Raw genomic sequence first — 18,360 nt, forward strand, 5'->3', positions numbered from 1 at the left:
CTCCCAGCTATTGTTGTAGAATTGTTTTATTTCTTCTTTCACTTCTATCAATATTTGCATCATGTATTTGGAACTCTGTTGTTTAGTGAATATATTATATAATAGTTATATCTTCTTGATGAATTGACCCTTTTATCAAAATATGTCTTGAATGCCTTTTATTTCTTTTTCTTGCAACTGCCCTGGCTAGAACCTCCAGCATGATGTTGAGAAGAGATGAAAGCAGACATCCTTGTCTTGTTTCCAGTTTTAGAGAGAAAAAGTATTTAGTCCTTCATTTTTTTTTTTTCTTTTTTTCGCGGTACGCGGGCTTCTCACTGTTGTGGCCTCTCCCGTTGCAGAGCACAGGCTCTGGACGCGCAGGCTCAGCAGCCATGGCTCACAGGCCTAGCCGCTCCACGGCATGTGGAATCTTCCTGGACCGGGGCACGAACCCGTGTCCCCTGCATCGGCAAGCAGACTCTCAACCACTGCGCCACCAGGGAAGCCCTAGTCCTTCATTTTTAAGTGTGATTTTTAGCTGTGTTTTTTGTAGATGTCATTTATCAGGTTGAGGCGGTTCCTTGCCATTCCTAGTTTGTTGAGCATTTTTATCATGAAAGGTTGTTGGATTTCTTCAAATGGTTTTCCCCCATCTGTTGGAGTTTTTGTCCTTTATTCTATTAATAAAGTATTTTACATTAATTTTTTGAATGCTAAACCTACCTTGCATTTCTGGAATTAATAACATTTGGTCATGGTGTATAATTTTTATATGTTGCTAGATAGTATTTTTTAGAGGATTTTTGCATCTGTATTCATAAGGAATATAAATTAGTCATCTTTCTTTCTTTCCCCTTCTTGTGATGACTTTGTTTGGTTTTGGTATCAGGGTAATACTGGTCTCATAGAATGAGTTAAGAAGTGTTTTTGTCTTCTATTTTTTTGAAAATTTTTGTGAAGAATTGGTATTGATTCTTCTTTGAAGGTTTGGTAGGTTTCTCCAGTGAAGCCATTTACAACAGGTCACTTTTTGTGGTAAATTTTAAATTACTAATTCAGTTACTTTATTTGTAATAGGTGTACTTAGGTTTTTTTATTTCTTCTGTTGTCCATTTTGGTGATTTGTTCATTTCATCTACATTATCTTATTTATTGGTATAAAGTTTATACTTTTGTCTTAAAATTCTTTTTGTTTCTTTAAAGTCAGTTATGATGTCTCCTCTTTCATTCCTGGTTTCAGTAATTTGAGTCTTATGTTTCTTGGTCAGTCTAGCTCAAGGCCTGTCAGTTTTGTTGATTTTTTTTTTTTCAGTGAACCAACTTTTGATTTCATTAAGTTTTTTAAATTTCTTTTGTATTCTCCAGTTTATTTATTTCTGTTCTAGTCTTCGTTATTTTCTTCCTGTGGGTTTATTTTGCCTTTCTTTTTTCCTAGTTTTTTAAGCTAGAAGTTAAGCTTATTAATTAGAGAGATCTTTCCTCTTTTAAATGTCACTTATTGGTCAGAGGCTATGCTTAAAGTCCCATTAGCCAGTTATATTTTTATCCTTTACCATTGGATGTTTGAGAGTGGCTTGGGTGCTGCTATCATAGTTCAGGGAGTTCATATTTATTTGCCACATGTTGAACCAGGGACTAATAGCTTGGACTTTCCCCTCTGATTGCTCCTGAGAGGGTACAGCCTTGGGCATTCAGTCTTTTTGACTGCCAGGATGAATGTGATTTTACCTCCTGGGAGTTGCTCTTGAGTCAGAGTAGTTTATTGGTTAGTCAAATGTTTGGTCAGAGGTTGCTTGTAAGCCCCTTGTTCCAGTGATGCTTCTGCTGTACATTGATGTATCTGTGTGCAACTTGGGGAATGCTTCAAGTTTGTCCTGCATGCTGCTCAGCTAGCACCTGTACACATTCTTATCGACCTCCAGAGATGACTGTAATCCCAAGTAGGCTCTTCTTGGCTATCTCTGTCCTTGGTTCTTTCTGTTAAACTTCTGGTGCCTTGCCTTGTTTGTGTCATGAACCTACCAGCCACCTCTTAATTGCTCTCCACAAAGATCTCCACTGTTTTTAGGCAACGCCTATAGGCTAGAATTCTTCCTACTGTATTGCAAATAGTCTCTTTCAGCAGAGCACTTAGCCTGCCTTTCCCTCTGGACAAAACCCCTTTTCTACTGCCCTAGAACTGGAGTGAGAACTCACTTTTCCCAGAGTAACATCCCCACTTTATGTAGGGCACTGGAGGAGGCGCAATGCAGTGGCAGCCCCTGGTCTTCACAGGTTGGCCCTCTCCAAGTGGGAGATATTCCCTGTGAGCATATTGAGGATGAAGCTCTCGGGGCCCTAGCCTACTCTGCCTGGAGTATGCCTTCTCTGACTTACTAGTGGGGACTGAGTGGGGGAAGGGAGACACAGTTCTCTTGGCTGGGATAAGTCTTTTGCAACTTGGGATGCAGCTTTTCCCTCCTGGGGTGAAACCATAGTTCCTGATTGGTTGCTGAGCAGAGAGGGTGCTGTCTGGATTAAGAGTGCTGGGTAGACCTTCCCAAACATGGAGGTAGGATGGCAGGGTAAAGGAGCAGGTCTGTGCTAAAATGTCATAGACTCTTGCAGTTCTTACCAAGATTCGTTTCTTCACTTGCTGTGCGCCCTTAGAACAATTTCCAGATACTTTACACGACTGTTTGCTAATCATTTTATCATTTTGCTTTGCTGAGGAGAACATCTGAACTCCTTGCACTGCTATTTCAGAAGTCCTGCTCTCCCTCTTACTATTTTCTACACTTTGTTTTTGGACTGCTTAGTGAAATTGTTATTCTAGGTAGAAAAGATGAATAAAAAGAGGCCTCCAACTATAGTGGGTGCATACTGTAGTGTAGAGGGATAGACTAAAAAGTAATGACTGAGCATATGCTAATCGTCTATGTCTGTTTACCTCATTAGCTAAAAAAATTTTAAGTAAACACAAAAAAATTAGTAACTTTTACTAATACTTTATAAAACATATACCAAAATAAATATTTTAAAACATTAAATAAATATAATATATTCCTATATATAATTTTTATCACATTCAAATTCTTAGAGATATTCTTTTGGTTAACTGTAGAATTACATAATATCTTAAATCGTGAATAAAAATACAAATTTTTCTTTTAAAATTTTATGATTTATAAAGTGCTTTTTTAAATGCATTTTTCTCATTTAAGCATCATAACAGTACTCTAGATAGATAATAGTACTATTTCGTTAGTTTTATCATTGGGAATATTGGAGTCTTGTGTGATTAAAGAATTTGTCCAATGTTGTATAGTTAGTTAGTAACCATGGGAACCATATTCAAACATAGATTCTTCAACTATAAAGTCTGTGTTCTTTCCTACCTCCTATTCTCTTCACATTGTGAAGTTTACTTCATTTCAATTTACTGGCACTGTGTAGTGTTTTAGGTACAAAGACAAAGTATAAGATCTGTCTAAATGAGTTTGAAGAAGGACAAGACGATAAATAATACTGCAAAATGATACATGGAAAGACAATTATTTGTACTATGAACAGAAATAGGATGGAGGAAAGTAATAAATTATCCAGAGGAGTCAGCAAAGGAATTACATAGGAGAGGTGATGCTTATTCAGGGTTTTGAAGGCCAAATAGGAGCTATTTTGATAAATAGTGCAGAATGAGTATGTGTCAAGTTAGAAGTTCAGGATGTTTGAAAAGTTTGTTAGAGTTAAACAGCATAGTCTGTGTAAGGAAATACAGGTATTTCGAAATTTCAGGTATATAAAGTTAGGGGAGTGTGGGGACAGTAGTGGGAGGTGAAGCTGAGGAAATAAAAGTGGGTTCATAATTGTTTGGGTCAAGGTGAGCCTCCCTATATGAAAAGGATTTTTTTGTTATGTTGTTGTTTTAAATTAAATGAAACCCTGTTATAGAAATGACATACATATAGAAATAGTATACAAAGTTAAAGCTAAGTGTATACATGGCCAAGTTTACAAAATAAACCCCTGTCACTTTTTTTTCTCTCACCTTTCTTACTGTGTGAAAATTATTGATAGCAAGGAATTTTATTCACTTAAATAAAGAGGTTGCCTAAATAAGGCCAGTTTTGTATCTTCCTTAAAATTTTATGGTGATTTCTACTAAAGTGGTACATTGATAATCTGGATGAAACTTTTACTGATGAAATGCTGACATTTTTATTGGAGTGTGACCTAGAGAATAAATATATAGGTAATGTAAAACGCCTGCAGTGGATGAATTATCAAGACCTCCTCATAAATTATAAATGTTACAGCAATAAGATACTATCATCTGCTTGAAAATGTGAATCTAGGAGTTTCTTTTTAATGTCAATTATTACCTTGTTTTTATGTTATTTGAATATTTTACTAAAACTAAAATATTATTACATTCGTATTATAAAAAAATTGAGGTAACACAGAAGGGCAGTAGACAACAGTAAAATCTTCTTTACCCTAATCCCTAACTCCCCAAATCCCTTTCCACAGAGGTAAATTTCCTATGTGCTTATATGAGCACATATATCATAGGTTAATATGACAGCATAATAATATGGCCTTTATGTCTATGTGCATAGACTCTGCACCCAGTTTCCTCTGCTGTTAACATCTAATGTTAATATGGTACATTTATTATAATTAATGAACCAGTATTGATAACATTATTATGTATCCATAGTTTATTCAGATTTCCTTAGGTTTTGTTTTTTTTTTTTTTAATATTTATTTACTTATTCGGCTACACTGGCTCTTAGTTGAGGCATGTGGGACCTAGTTCCCTGACCAGGGATCAAACCCAGTGCCCTGCATTGGGAGCATGGAGTGTTAACCACTGGACCACCAGAGAAGTCCCAGATTTCCTTAGTTTTTACCTAATGTCTTTTTTCTCTTCCATGATCCTGTTTAAGCTACCATAGTTCATTTAGGTATTATGTCTCTTAGGCTCCTCTTGGCCCTGGCAATTTCTCAGACTTTCCTTGTTTTTGATGACCTTGACAGTTTTGAGGAATACTAGGTAGAGATTTTGTGGACTGCCTCACTATTGGAATTCATCTGATGTTTATCTCATAATAAACTAGGGCCATAGGTTATTTGGAAAAAGACCACAGAGTGCTATTTTCATCACATCATATCAAGGGTATGTGCTATCAATAAGATTTGCTGTTAATCTTGATTACCTGGCTGACCTTGTATTTTTCAGTTTTCTCCACTGTAAAGTTGCTTTTTCCCCCCATTTCCATGCTGTATCCTTTGGAAGGAAGTCACTATCCACAGCCCACACCTAAGAAGAGGGGAGTTATTTTCCTTAAGGGCAAAGTTGCTACATAAACTATTTGGATTTCTTTTGCGTGAAAGACTGTCTCTTCTCCCCCATTTATTAATCTATTATTTACTTATATCAGTGTGGACTCATGCATATTTATTTTATACTTTGGGTTATAATCTAATACTACTTTATTTTATTAATTAAATTGTTCCTGCTTTGGTTATTGGGAGCTCTTTGCAGTTAGCATCTGTTCTCCTTTGACATACCCCCATTAATGTGGGCCTCAGTTTTGTTTTGGTTTGTGTTTTTGAGCATGTCTACTTTCTGGCATATAGATTATTTTAAATATCTTTTCACAAATCTTCAATCATCTTAGTGTGTGTGCATGCACATATACATAAGCATACACATACGGAATTGTTTTCATAGACTTAATTCCTAGAAATGGCATTGCTGAGTCAAAGTGGGTGTCTGTTCATCTTCACTTTGGGATGAATATATTAGCCCATTGACTTCCCAAAAGATTGCAAGAGTTGGGACATTCACCAGAAGTGTATAATGGTGCATTTTGGACAGTGACACCGTTCCAATACTTAGTTTTCTCAGATTGAATTTTCCTTTCCAATTTGATATATAAGAAATGGTAGCTGATTGTTATTTTTATTGCATTTCTTTAATTATGAATGAGGTTGAGCATCTTTCTACATTTTTGTTTGCCATTTGTATGGCCATGTATTTGTTCCCCTCTCCATTTTTTTCTATTAGAATGTTAGTCTTTTGTTATTGACTTATAAGAGCCATTTGCACTTTGTAAATTTTATTTATTTATTTATTTATTTATTTATTTATTTATTTTGGCTGTGTTGGGTCTTCGTTGCCACGTGCGGGCTTTCTCTAGTTGCATTGAGCAGGTGCTACTCTTCGCTGTGGTGCGCAGGCTTCTCATTGCGGTGGCTTCTCTTGTTGCGGAGCACGGGCTCTAGGTGTGTGGGCTTCAGTAGTTGTGGCTCGTGGGCTCTAGAGCGCAGGCTCACTAGTTGCAGCTCACGGGCTTAGCTGCTCCGCGGCATGTGGGATCTTCCCAGTCCAGGGATCGAACCCATGTCCCCTGCGTTAGCAGGTTGATTATTAACCACTGTGCCACCAGCGAAGTCCCATTTGCATTTTAAACAAAAACAAGTTAGTTCTTTGTCATGTGTAAGCAAAATTCTTTTCCAAATTGTCATATTTTTATTTGGTTTGTTCTGGTTTTTTTGAAAGTAGTATAAATGTTTTACATTTTTATGTAATCAGATTGACATTATTTTCCTTATTAGCTTATAAATATTTTGCCCTACAGTATTTGCAGACATCTTTTGTTCTGGTACATTTTTATGTAAATTTGGTATTTATTTTCTTTGAAGGTGTGAGATAAGGTTGAAGCTTGCCATAATCATTGTTGTATGCTAGGTTCTCATCTCTTTCCCCATTCCCTCCCTCAGTCTCCCAAGCAAAAGAATGTTTCTCTTTTTCCTAATCCACACCCACTTTACTGTTAGTATTATTTCCATCTTTAGCCAGCCTGGCACATTCATCAGAGAAAAGACATCTACTTTGAAGGTTTTTCTGCTAGTGCAAGTTCCCTAAATCCAATTCTGAGGAGAATCCAGGGCTGTCATGATACTTTGTTGGATGTCTTTTTACTGGGTTCTGTTATATGCTGCTTTGCATCCCATCAAATTTTTAGAATGCTAGCATAGTTCTACTTAAAACTGCAGCTTCAAGCAATTTTGTTTTCCTGACTTGAAAAATTATTTGGGGGTAAGAGCATCATAGTAAGTAATGTCTGTCTTCCAATGGATGAAGTTATCACAGCTTTTGCTGAGTTTTTGTTAGGTGTGATCAAAATTTTGTCATTTAAACTTCTTAACTCAGTGAACAGTTTTAGAGTGGAGTTCATAGAGGAGGGATTATCAGCAGTTAGAAAATAGTTTATTAATAAAAATGATAACTGAACCACTGAGAGAAATATTCCTGAAGTTGTACATCATGTAATTTGGAAGCCTAGTAACTGTTCTCTGAAATTAGTACTTTCTCATTATGTTAATAGACTGTTTTCAGTATCTCCAGCTAAATGATACTCTTTATGTTGTATTTTTATACTTGGCTTTACAATTCACTGCTAATCTGTGAATATTCAGGCATTCTGTTTGATAACTCAAAAGAGAGAGATTACATTAAGGAAACAGCAGGCTTGAGATTTTCCAGAAAATTACAAGTGATAGAAATGCAGAATCCTGATTCTTCTTTCTTCTTGAAATATTAGTATCCTCAGTCTCATGAATTATCTTTTACGTAAACCTCCAGACAAAGCTACTTTGGAAACGTGAAAATAGTAGTTTCTCTGCTGTGATGACATTTCCTAGGAATGGGCACTTCCCCCTCAGGGATTACTCCTGAGGCTGTTTAATTTACAGCAGAACATCTGTAGGTTTAACAAGAGCATTTAAAGAATATGATGTTGAGCCCATTTATTTCAAATTGGTATTGGTGGTAGTTTTACTTGTTGTTAGTTTTCAGTCTTAGGACCAATTGTATATATATATATATATATATATATATATATATATATATATATATATATTTTTTTTTTTTTTTTTGCTACGTGGGCCTCTCACTGTTGTGGCCTCTCCAGTTGGGGAGCACAGGCTCCAGACGCACAGGCTCAGCGGCCATGGCTCACGGGCCCAGCCGCTCCGTGGCATGTGGGATCCTCCCAGACTGGGGCACGAACCCGCATCTCCTGCATCAGCAGGCGGACTCCCAACCACTGCGCCACCAGGGAAGCCCTGTATATTTATATTTTTTAAGTGGATTTGATTTGAATACAAGCACAGAGCCATGAAGTGAAGGGTTGTTCAAAGTGCCTTTGAGTATAGACACCTCCAGTGTCTCAGAAAATGAAGATAGTCAAAATGACAATTTTTAAATGTCAGAGAGACAGTTATACTTACAAAATGGACAGACCTCCTCTATGGTGCTAAAGAAAATTGACAAGTTATTGATTAGTTAATGGAGTGAATAAATAAAATTTATTTGAGCAAAAAGATAAGCTTATATTAATCTGCAAAGTACTGCTCCAGATACAATTTGAGCCTCCATATTTCTCATAGTATAATAAATGAGAACATTTGACCTATCGCAGACATGGTTTCGATAACCTTCCTTCGATGTGTTTTGTTTTGTTAATATTATGAATAAAATATACTGCCTAAAAATGGATATCATCAGTACATCAAATGAAGCCTGAACTGTACAAAGTAGAGTGGAATTATCTTTGTTGATCTGAACACAATACTTCTACTGTAAACTAATATTGCATCAAATTTTTTCATTAGCTGCATCTCAATGTTGATTCCTTTTGAGCTCTGTTCAGTTACACCTATCATTTATTTTCCAGATGAATTACTAAGTCTTAATCTGTCATTCTACATAATAAATTGATACTTTGATTTTAATCATAGGGTTTTATATTTATCTTTGTTAAGTTTTATTTTGTGGGTTTGGCTTAGCATTCTAGACTACCAGAGTCCTTTAAATTCATATTTAGTCTTCCATTTTAAGCCATTCTTCCTAGGTTTGTGGCAACATTAGGTGGTTGTGTTAAAGTCAGAAAATTGTAAATTGACTGCCAGATTCATCCTCTGATGTGTTTTATTTTGCAAGCACCTTGTTAATTTTTTTTTTTTTAATTATAATGCTTTTAGTTAAGTCTTGTACTATCTGATTTACCAACCACTGCCTCTTACTGCATTTTTCATTTTGGCTTCACACGTTTACATTTGTTGTTTAGCCATTTGCTCTTGCATCTCCTAATAAAGGAAATCATTTACAATAATTTGATTAGGACAAGGGAAGAACAGAGTTTGTAGCCCTAGAAATCTCCCTTGAACTTAGCATTCATTTTTTAGTCTTTTTTATTCTTCACTTTTGGTATGATTATTTAGCAAATGAATTAAATTACCATACACATCTCCAGGTCATTTATAAATATATGTGATTAACTTTGTCAAGTGATTTATTAAAATCAAGAAACCTTGTAATCAAATAATAGTTAAAAAAGAATAATTTTGGCATCTGTATTAATGACCCTTCCAAAACCCAAGACTTACCATTCCTCGGGTTCTACTTACACAGCAACCCCTTCAACACAAGTTCAGCATTTTCTATTTGTTTACTCTCTTTATCAGACCTCACCTTCACTTGGAACTAATTCTTACCTAAATCTTGATCTTTGAAATTTTCTTCCCTTAGCCCTCAGCATTGCTTTTGCTACCCTCAGTTTACATATAACCTATCTCTTATTTTACAAGAAATAGGGTCATCAGACATACATTCATTTTATTTATTCTTTCTAACACCTAATCACTTATTTTAGATGTACAGGGGGAAAAATGTGGTATCGTTTATTTTTAAAGATGATAAAAGTTAAAATTAAGTATTATGTGCCAGGTAATATGCCTCAAGAGCTGTGTATGATTATTTCTAATAATCTCATGACAATCCTTTAAAGTAGGTATCATCATTAGCACTATTTTACAGGAAACTGGCTTCAAGAGGTTAAGTAACTTGCGTGTAGTTTGTGTGACTCATGCTAACCTTGCCTCTTAATTACTACACGGTATAACTTCTCTGTGTTCTTGTTTTCCTGTTCTTGTGATGTTCTAGAACCTTGTTTCATCAGTTGTCCCTTTTCTTTTGTTTCTTAAAACTTTTCTGTCTTTATCCAGTCAGCATACAAATAAATTTGGGTCTCTTAGCCACTAAAAACTACAAGCAAAAAGCACATTTAAAATTTTTCTTTGAGGGGCTTCCCCGGTGGCGCAGTGGTTGAGAGCCTGCCTGCCGATGCAGGGGACACGGGTTCGTGCCCCGGTCTGGGAGGATCCCACGTGCCGCAGAGCGGCTGGGCCCGTGAGCCATGGCCGCTGGGCCTGCGCGTCCGGAGCCTGTGCTCCACAACGGGAGAGGCCACATCAGTGAGAGGCCCGCGTACCGCAAAAAAAAAAAAAAAAAAAAAAATTTTCTTTGACTTATGTTTCCCCTCAAGTTACCAGCTCCCAGCTCTCTCCTTACTTTCACCACTAGAGATTTTGTAAGAACAAACTAAATTAACTGCCTCCTATTTCTTACCTGCCATCTGCTCACTCATGAACCCAGTACAGGTTGGTTGCCATTGGCACCATGGTCTGAAACTGCTGTTTCCAACACCGTCACTGAACCATGGTATACCAGATCCAACAGCCTTTTCAATCCCATCCTTCCTGCCATTGAAACAGTTTGCTGTTCCACATCTCATCATTATTGAAACTCAACTTTGGATCTTTCGATGCTAGTATTTCCTTGCTCTTTTACGCCTCTTAGTTCTCATTGCTGAGTTGTTTCCTAATGTCTTAAGGGAAGTTTCATTCTTAATTTTCAAGGATCTTATACTCAGTCCTTTCCTCACTCTCTTACTGTATATACTCTTCTTAGGTGAGTGATTCTTGTTCTTACAGTTTCAGCTATTGCCTAAATCTCTAGCTATGCTCTACTCTTGTTTTCTGAGTTTGACTTGACCAACCACCTATGTATTTCCAACCACCTATGGAACAAAGCTACCTAAAATGTTCTGATATTCATTAAATAAAAGTTCAACTTTTTCCCTCACACCTTTTTGCTCTTTTTACGTTCCTTTTCTCATTACCTGCCTAGTTGCCCACATTTAGAGACTGTTAAATTAATCCAAACTTCTTTGTTTCTCAGGTTCTCTATTACTCTCTTGTTTAGCTAGCCAATATACCTGTCTCCCACCTCCTTTTTTAAAAATCCTTGTTACCTATGCTCTAGTCTAGGCCTTGGATTCTTGTAGGAGGTTTCCAGCTGCTCACACTGCTTTCATTATCATCTTGCCAACTTCCCCCTCTGCCTGTAAGTCCAGGCTAGTGGATACTAGCCTGGACTTACAGGCACAGGTCCCAGCATATATATGAATTTGGGAGTCATCAGTGTATAGTAGTATTGAGCCATTAGACTGGATGAGTGGGCTTACACAAAGAACAGAGGTCTGAGGACTCAGCCTTAGGATCTTCTTTTCCTTAAGAGATAAAGGAGAATAGAAGGAACCAGAAATAGAGAGCCAGAAGAGCTGTCTTTAAGGTAGGATGAAAACCAGAAGAGTATAGTGTTCTAAAACCCAAGTGAAGCAAGTGTTTCCAAGAAGGGAATGTGATCGACTATGTCAGATGGTAGTGCTAAGTCAAGTAAAAGAGAGGGAAAGATGATGCCTGAAAATTAGCATTGAATACAGCAACAAGGAGATTATTGATCTTGATGAATAATTCTTGTGGAATAGTGGTGGTGAAATCCTATTGGGGTAAGTTTTAGAGAGAATGAGAAGAGCCAGGTATTGGAGAAAGTCAGTTTAGACATCTCTTGAAGAATTTTGCTGTTAAAGGGGCCAGAAAATAGGATGGTGGTGATTAGTGCGATTAGAGATTTTTTTTAATGATGGGAGAAATAAGAAGTTTATGTGGTGATGGTAATGCTCTCACAGAGAGAGAATAATCGACAGAAAAAAATTACTGAAGCAATGAGTGTGAATAGGAAAAGCAGAGTAGTTTGTTTACATGCAGCAGAGTTTGCCTTAGAAAGGAGCTTGGTAAGCTTATCTCTAGAGTAGTGAAGGAAAAGCATCTGGGGATAGATGCTGGTAAATGGGTACATGTAGTGATACAAGCAAGGTATCAGCTGAGGGTGAGGATGGGAGAGGAGTTTAAAAACAGGCCTTTGCTATTGTTTACTAACTCCCTTGTTAGAGAGTGAGGGTAATGTTAGACCATGGAATTTAAGCTGGATATGAGGGAAGAGAGGAGAACATGAAAGACTGAGGGAAAGTGAAAAGGTAGTAGCGTCAATGGCATGCTGCCTCACTAAACTGTTTCCTGAGATCTGCTCTGTTCTTTGACCTCGCATCTTTTTTTTTTTTTTTAATTTATTTTTGGCTGTGTTGTGTCTTCGTTGCTGCCTGTGGGCTTTCTCTAGTTGCAGTGAGTGGGGGCTACTCTTCGTTACAGTGCGCGGGCTTTTCATTGTCATGGCTTCCCTTGTTGTGGAGCACGGGCTGTAGGCACGCGGGCTTCAGTAGTTGTGGCACGTGGGCTCAATAGTTGTGGCTCGCGGGCTCTAGAGCGCAGGCTCAGTAGTTGTGGCACATGGGCTTAGTTGCTCTGCAGCATGTGGGATCTTCCTGGACCAGGGCTTGAACCCGTGTCCCCTGCATTGGCAGGCAGATTCTTAACCACTGCGCCATCAGGGAAGCCCGACCTCACATCCTGAATACAGTTTTCTCTCTGCCTGAAATGCCCCTTTCATACTCAATTTAGATGACGTGTCTTTTACCTGCACCCTTACTTCCTTACTTCCTCTGCAATGACTACTGACATATAGAAAATGCTCAATATATGCTGAAAATTGAAATTCTTCACTTTAGTTTGGCAGGTAAGATGATTTCAAACTGGGAAGATTGTGAAGTTTTACCTGCAGATTTTCCTACTCAGTAGCCAGTTCTAGACTTGAACACAGTGATTCTCAACTTTGTGTTCTACTTGTTTGCTTATCTGATATTATTCACATGAACAGGGTGAGGGTATGTGAATGGATGTTTAAACATATGACCTGCAGTAAACTTGTGAGTATGGTAACTCGCTGCCTTATAAGTTATTCTTTTTTTTTTTAGTTAATTGTAGAAGACAAGTGGTTATTTTACTAATTATAGACTAATTAACTAATATAACTAATCAAATAACCATAGAATCTTTTTTAAGGAGAAATTTTGAAGTCCAACTTTTCATGCTATAGTTGGAAGAAACGGAAGCCTAGAGAGATTAAATGACTTGCTTACATCAGTTAGCAGAGCTAGGGCTAGAAATGCACATTTCTTAGCTCCCAGTTCAATACTTATTTTACTACCATGACACCTTTCCTGATAGGATATAAGGGCAATGATTCTCAAACTAGAAAATATGAAGTTTTGTGACAGGTAATATCCTCTAAAATCATATAACCAAAATAACAGTTTAAATGTGACTAGGAATCTTAAAAGTCTTGAAATGGCTGTGTTTTTGCCATGAAATTGTTAGTTAAAAATATGTGGTAGACTTGATTTTACTATTATTGTTATATTCTGAATTAATTTTGTATAATTAAAATTGAACACATGAATCTTTTCTTTAAAAATCTGAATAAGTGAATGTATAGAGAATTTACTCTAATTTGAATATTTAAAGACTAGTTCCTAATCTTGTTTTTTTGGCTTGTTTGTTTTTAATAAACTCTTTCAGAAAGATGAGGTCTATCTTAATCTGGTGCTGGACTATGTTCCGGAAACAGTATACAGAGTTGCCAGACACTATAGTCGAGCCAAACAGACGCTCCCTGTGATCTATGTTAAGGTATGTAAAAATGGAGCAATTTCACAGTTTAGTTATTATGAACAAGGGAGAGTGCTGGGTGTATTTTAACTGTATTATTACATCTCATTCTGAGGGGGGAAAGCTGCAAAGTAGGTATTGCTAGAGTTTCATTAAATTTTTGTAGTTTTAAAGCGTGAAGTCTTACCTTTTTAAACTTTCATGACGTGGGTATTAAAGATATTTGTCATCTTTCTGACAAATGAACTTTTTCACAGACAATTATGGGTTTTAATTTTGCTACCTATAGCACCTTTTAATTTAATTTCTTATAACCCTTATTGTGCCACAGGCTGAAATAGGAGCAAGCATATCCTATAAAGTTATAAAAATATGGTTATAAATATTACCAAATGCAATGTTTCATTGCCATTTATAGATACAGGTGTCGGTAGCTGAAGTTTAAACTTTTCATAATTTTAAATATGCACAGACTCTATTAAGGTGTTATTTAATTTTTGGTACCTGATGTCAATGTCATCTTTTTTATTTGATACAACTCATGTTAGAGTGGCTTGCAATTTATCCAACATAATTATGACTGAAGTTGTGGTAGATTATTAGAAACAGATTATTATTTGTTTACCTATGACATTTTGAAAATTAACTAGGAGTTAAGTTTAAAAGTTCAGCTTTCTAAGTATAATTTTTTGCATTTTACCTTTAATACACATAGCTCTAGAAAATAAAATGGCATTGATTCTGAATATTTTGAGTATTGAAGTTTTTACTTTATAGTTTTCAGCTTTATAGTAATAAAATGGATTTTGCTGATGGGATTACTATAGTGTTAATATGTTCCTCTGTCCTCAGTATTTCCTGTAAATTGGTGATTCAGTATATTTTTGTAGGAGTCAAGACCACTTCATATGTAGATGATACCTTATGTCAGTGCTTTTCACCAAGATACTGGTATCTTTGAGTTGAATCATTTCAAAAGTTATTTTCATGGTATATAACTTTGGGGTAGAGGTCAGAAGGTGAGGAGTCAGAAAAATTTATAAGTGAACCACAACACTGACCTTGGAACAAATAGAAGGTTTAAGATATACTCACTTTCTTCACAAAGACTGCCTCTTCGGCAGTCAAGAGTCTAATTCTTTCTTCCACAGAGACCAGGTTTCTCAGTGTATGTTGTTTTGTAATAAAATTGAAATAAATATTCTTTTAAATTGATGTCAGTAGTCATCTAGGATCTGTTTTTAAATGGCATTTTGAAATCTACTTAATTCTGAAGGATATTAACAGGAAGAGTGGTGTTGCTATTAATAGATTTACTGATGTCTTGATAGATCGTTGATAACAGATTTTCTCAGTTCACGTGTGAGTTTTCCCAGACCTCTGTATCAATAACCTCTGGCCCTGACAAAGGATGATGAACTTAAAAAACAGAAGACTTGGCTTCTGGTCTAAACATTGTTACTTGTTAGTCACATGATTTGGAATACCCCTCTGAGTTTTAAAATCTGTGTTTAGGGGAAAAAACAGGTTTGTGGTGAGATGTTAATAAAATAAAAATTATAAAAGCACATTGTATATTTTCCTTTTTTAAGTTATTAAAAGATGGTACAAATATAACATTGGTTAACTAAACTATAATTAGCTAATGAATAGAGAAATGACATAAAACTTGTTTAAGAAAGACTGAGTGCAAACAATCCCCAGCTTTTCACTATTCTTTTCTGGAAATCTGTTACTTTGTTTCCTGTGTAAGAACTCTGAATTGTTTGGGATAGAAAGTAAGTATTCAATTAATTTTTACTCTTTATTCCAGTTGTATATGTATCAGCTGTTCCGAAGTTTAGCCTATATCCATTCCTTTGGAATCTGCCATCGGGATATTAAACCACAGAACCTCTTGTTGGATCCTGATACAGCTGTCTTAAAACTCTGTGACTTTGGAAGGTAAGCTAGCTGTCTTTTCTTCTCCCTTCCTTCCCTCCTCTCCAACCCCACCCTCCCACCCTGTATACTCTTTTCGTTACCTTTTGTTACCCTTACTCAGGGACTATAAACTAGTGCAGTTTCTTGTGAGGGTAGTTTCAGTAACTTCTGTTAGAATTTTAGTCTTTCATCCAGCAATTGAACTCCTAGGAACTGTTCCCTTACAAATACTCACACATTTACAAAATATTGTGTATACCAGGATTTTTATCATAGAATTGTATATAAATGTCTGGCAGTAGGAAAATTACTAGATAAATTATGGTACATCATAAATACAACATAATACATGCAGCTGTTAAAAAAAGAACTGGGTAGCTCTCTGTGAATGGAAAAGGAATGATCTCTAAGAAGTATTAAATTCAAAAAAGCAAGGTCAAGACTCTATATAGTATGTTCCCTTTTGTATTCTAAAAACATAGAGAGTATAGGCATATGTACACAGATGCATAGCTTATTTTTGGAATGATATAAATTCATAATATTGATTGCTCCTAGGAGCAAGTCCCATTTGTTTATTTTTGGTTTTATTTCTGTTACTCTAGGAGGTGGGTCAAAAAAGATCTTGCTGTGGTTTATGTCAAAGAGTGTTTTTTCTATGTTTTCCTCTAAGACTTTTATAGTGTCTGGTCTTACCTTTAGGTCTTTAATCCATTTTGAGTTTATTTTTGTGTATGGTGTGAGGGAGTGTTCTAATTTCATTCTTTTACATTTAGCTGTCCAGTTTTCCCAGCACCACTTATTGAAGAGGCTGTCTTTTCTCCATTGTATGTTCTTGCCTTCTTTGCCATAAGTTAGGTGCCCATATGTGTGTGGGTTTATCTCTGGGCATTCTATCCTGTACCATTGATCTATATTTCTGCATTTGTGCCAGTACTATACTGTCTTGATTACTGTAGCTTTGTGGTGTAGTTCTAATTCTGTGAAGAATACCATTGGTAGTTTGATAGGGATTGCATTGAATCTGTAGATTGCTTTGGGTATTATAGTCATTTTCACAACATTGATTCTTCCAATCCAAGAACATGGTATATTTCTCCATCTGTTTATGTCATCTTTGATTTCTTTCATCAGTGTTTTATAGTTTTCTGAGTACAAGTCTTTCACCCCATTAGGCAGGTTTATTCCTAGGTATTTTATTCTTTTTGTTGCGATGGCAAGTGGGATTGTTTCCTTAATTTCTCTTTCTGATTTTTCCTTGTTGGTGTATAGGAGTGCCAGAGATTTCTGTGCATTAATTTTGTATCCTGCTACTTTACCAAATTCACTGGTTAGTTCTATTGGTTTTCTGGTGGCATCTTTAGGATTTTCTACGTATAGTGTATGTCATCTGCAAACAGTGACAGTTTTACTTCTTCTTTTCCAATTTGTATTGCTTTTATTTCTTTTTCTTCTCTGATTGCTGTGGCTAGGACTTCCAAAACTATATTGAATAAGAGTGGCGAGAGTGGGCATCCTTGTCTTGTTCCTGATCTTAGTGAAAATGCTTTCAGTTTTTCACCATTGAGTAGGATGCTTGCTGTGGATTTGTCATATATAGCCTTTATTATGTTGAGGAAGTTTCCCTCTATACCCATTTTCTGGAGAGCTTTTATCATAAATGTGTGTTGAATTTTGTCAAAAGCTTTTTCTGCATCTATGGAGATGATCATATGGTTTTTATTCCTTAATTTGTTAATGTGGTGCATCACATTGATTGATTTGTGTATACTGAAGAATACTTGCATCCCTAGGATAAGTCCCTTGATCATGGTATATGATCCGCTTAATGTGCTGTTAGATTCTGTATGCTAGTATTTTGTTCAGGATTTTTGCATCTGTGTTCATCAGTGATATTGGTCTATAATTTTCTTTTTCTGTGATATCTTTTTCTGGTTTTGGTGACAGTGTGATGGTGGCTTTGTAGAATGAATTTGGGAGTGTTTCTCCCTCTGCAATTTTTTGAAAGAGTTTGAGAAGGATAGGTGTTAGTTCTTCTCTAAATGTCTACTTCTTCCTGGTTCAGTCTTGGAAAATTGTACATTTCCAAAAACTTGTCAATTTCTTCCAGGTTGTCCATTTTATTGGCATATTGTTGTTTGTAGTAGTCTCTTACAATCCTTTGTATTTCTGCAGTGTCAGTTATGATTTCTCCTTTTTCATTTCTAATTTTATTTATTTGCATCCTCTCCCTTTTTTTCTTGATGAGTCTGGCTAAGGGTTTATCAATTTTGTTTATCTTCTCAAAGAACCAGCTTTTAGTTTTATTGATCTTTGCTATAGATTTCTTCATTTCTATTTCATTTATTTCTGCTCTGATCTTTATGATTTCTTTCCTTCTACTGACTTTGGGTTTTCTTTGGTCTTCTTTCTCTAGTTGTTTTAAGTGTAGGGTTAGATTGTTTATTTGAGATTATTTTTGTTTCTTGAGGTGAGGTTGAATTGCTGTAAACTTCCCTCTTAGAACTGCTTTTGCTGCGTCCCATAGGTTTTGGGTCATAATGTTTTCATTGTCATTTGTTTCTATGTATTTTTAAATTTCTTCTTTGATTTCTTCAGTGATCTCTTGGTTATTTAGTAGCACACTGTTTAGCCTCCATGTATTTGTGTTTTTTACAGTTTTTTTCCTGTAATTGATTTCCAGTCTCATAGCATTGTGGTCAGAAAAGATGCTTGATA

At 36.1% G+C, this 18,360-nt stretch overlaps 1 protein-coding gene across 3 annotated transcripts in view; it reads left to right on the top strand.

The window, feature by feature from the left end:
* Positions 1–18,360, top strand: part of GSK3B (glycogen synthase kinase 3 beta) — a 210,601-nt gene that overhangs the window by 114,088 nt on the left and 78,153 nt on the right. For all 3 annotated transcript variants that reach the window (XR_008617494.1, XM_024120436.3, XM_024120438.3), the window contains exons 4-5: positions 13,630–13,740; positions 15,533–15,663. Coding sequence is in view for 2 of the 3 variants with exons in the window: in XM_024120436.3 (XP_023976204.1) it covers positions 13,630–13,740; positions 15,533–15,663 (242 nt within the window). In the remaining variant the exon portion in view is untranslated. The remainder of the gene's footprint in view (positions 1–13,629; positions 13,741–15,532; positions 15,664–18,360) is intronic.

This window comes from Physeter macrocephalus, chromosome 1 (genome assembly GCF_002837175.3).
Source record: "Physeter macrocephalus isolate SW-GA chromosome 1, ASM283717v5, whole genome shotgun sequence".
NCBI lineage: Eukaryota > Metazoa > Chordata > Mammalia > Artiodactyla > Physeteridae > Physeter > Physeter macrocephalus.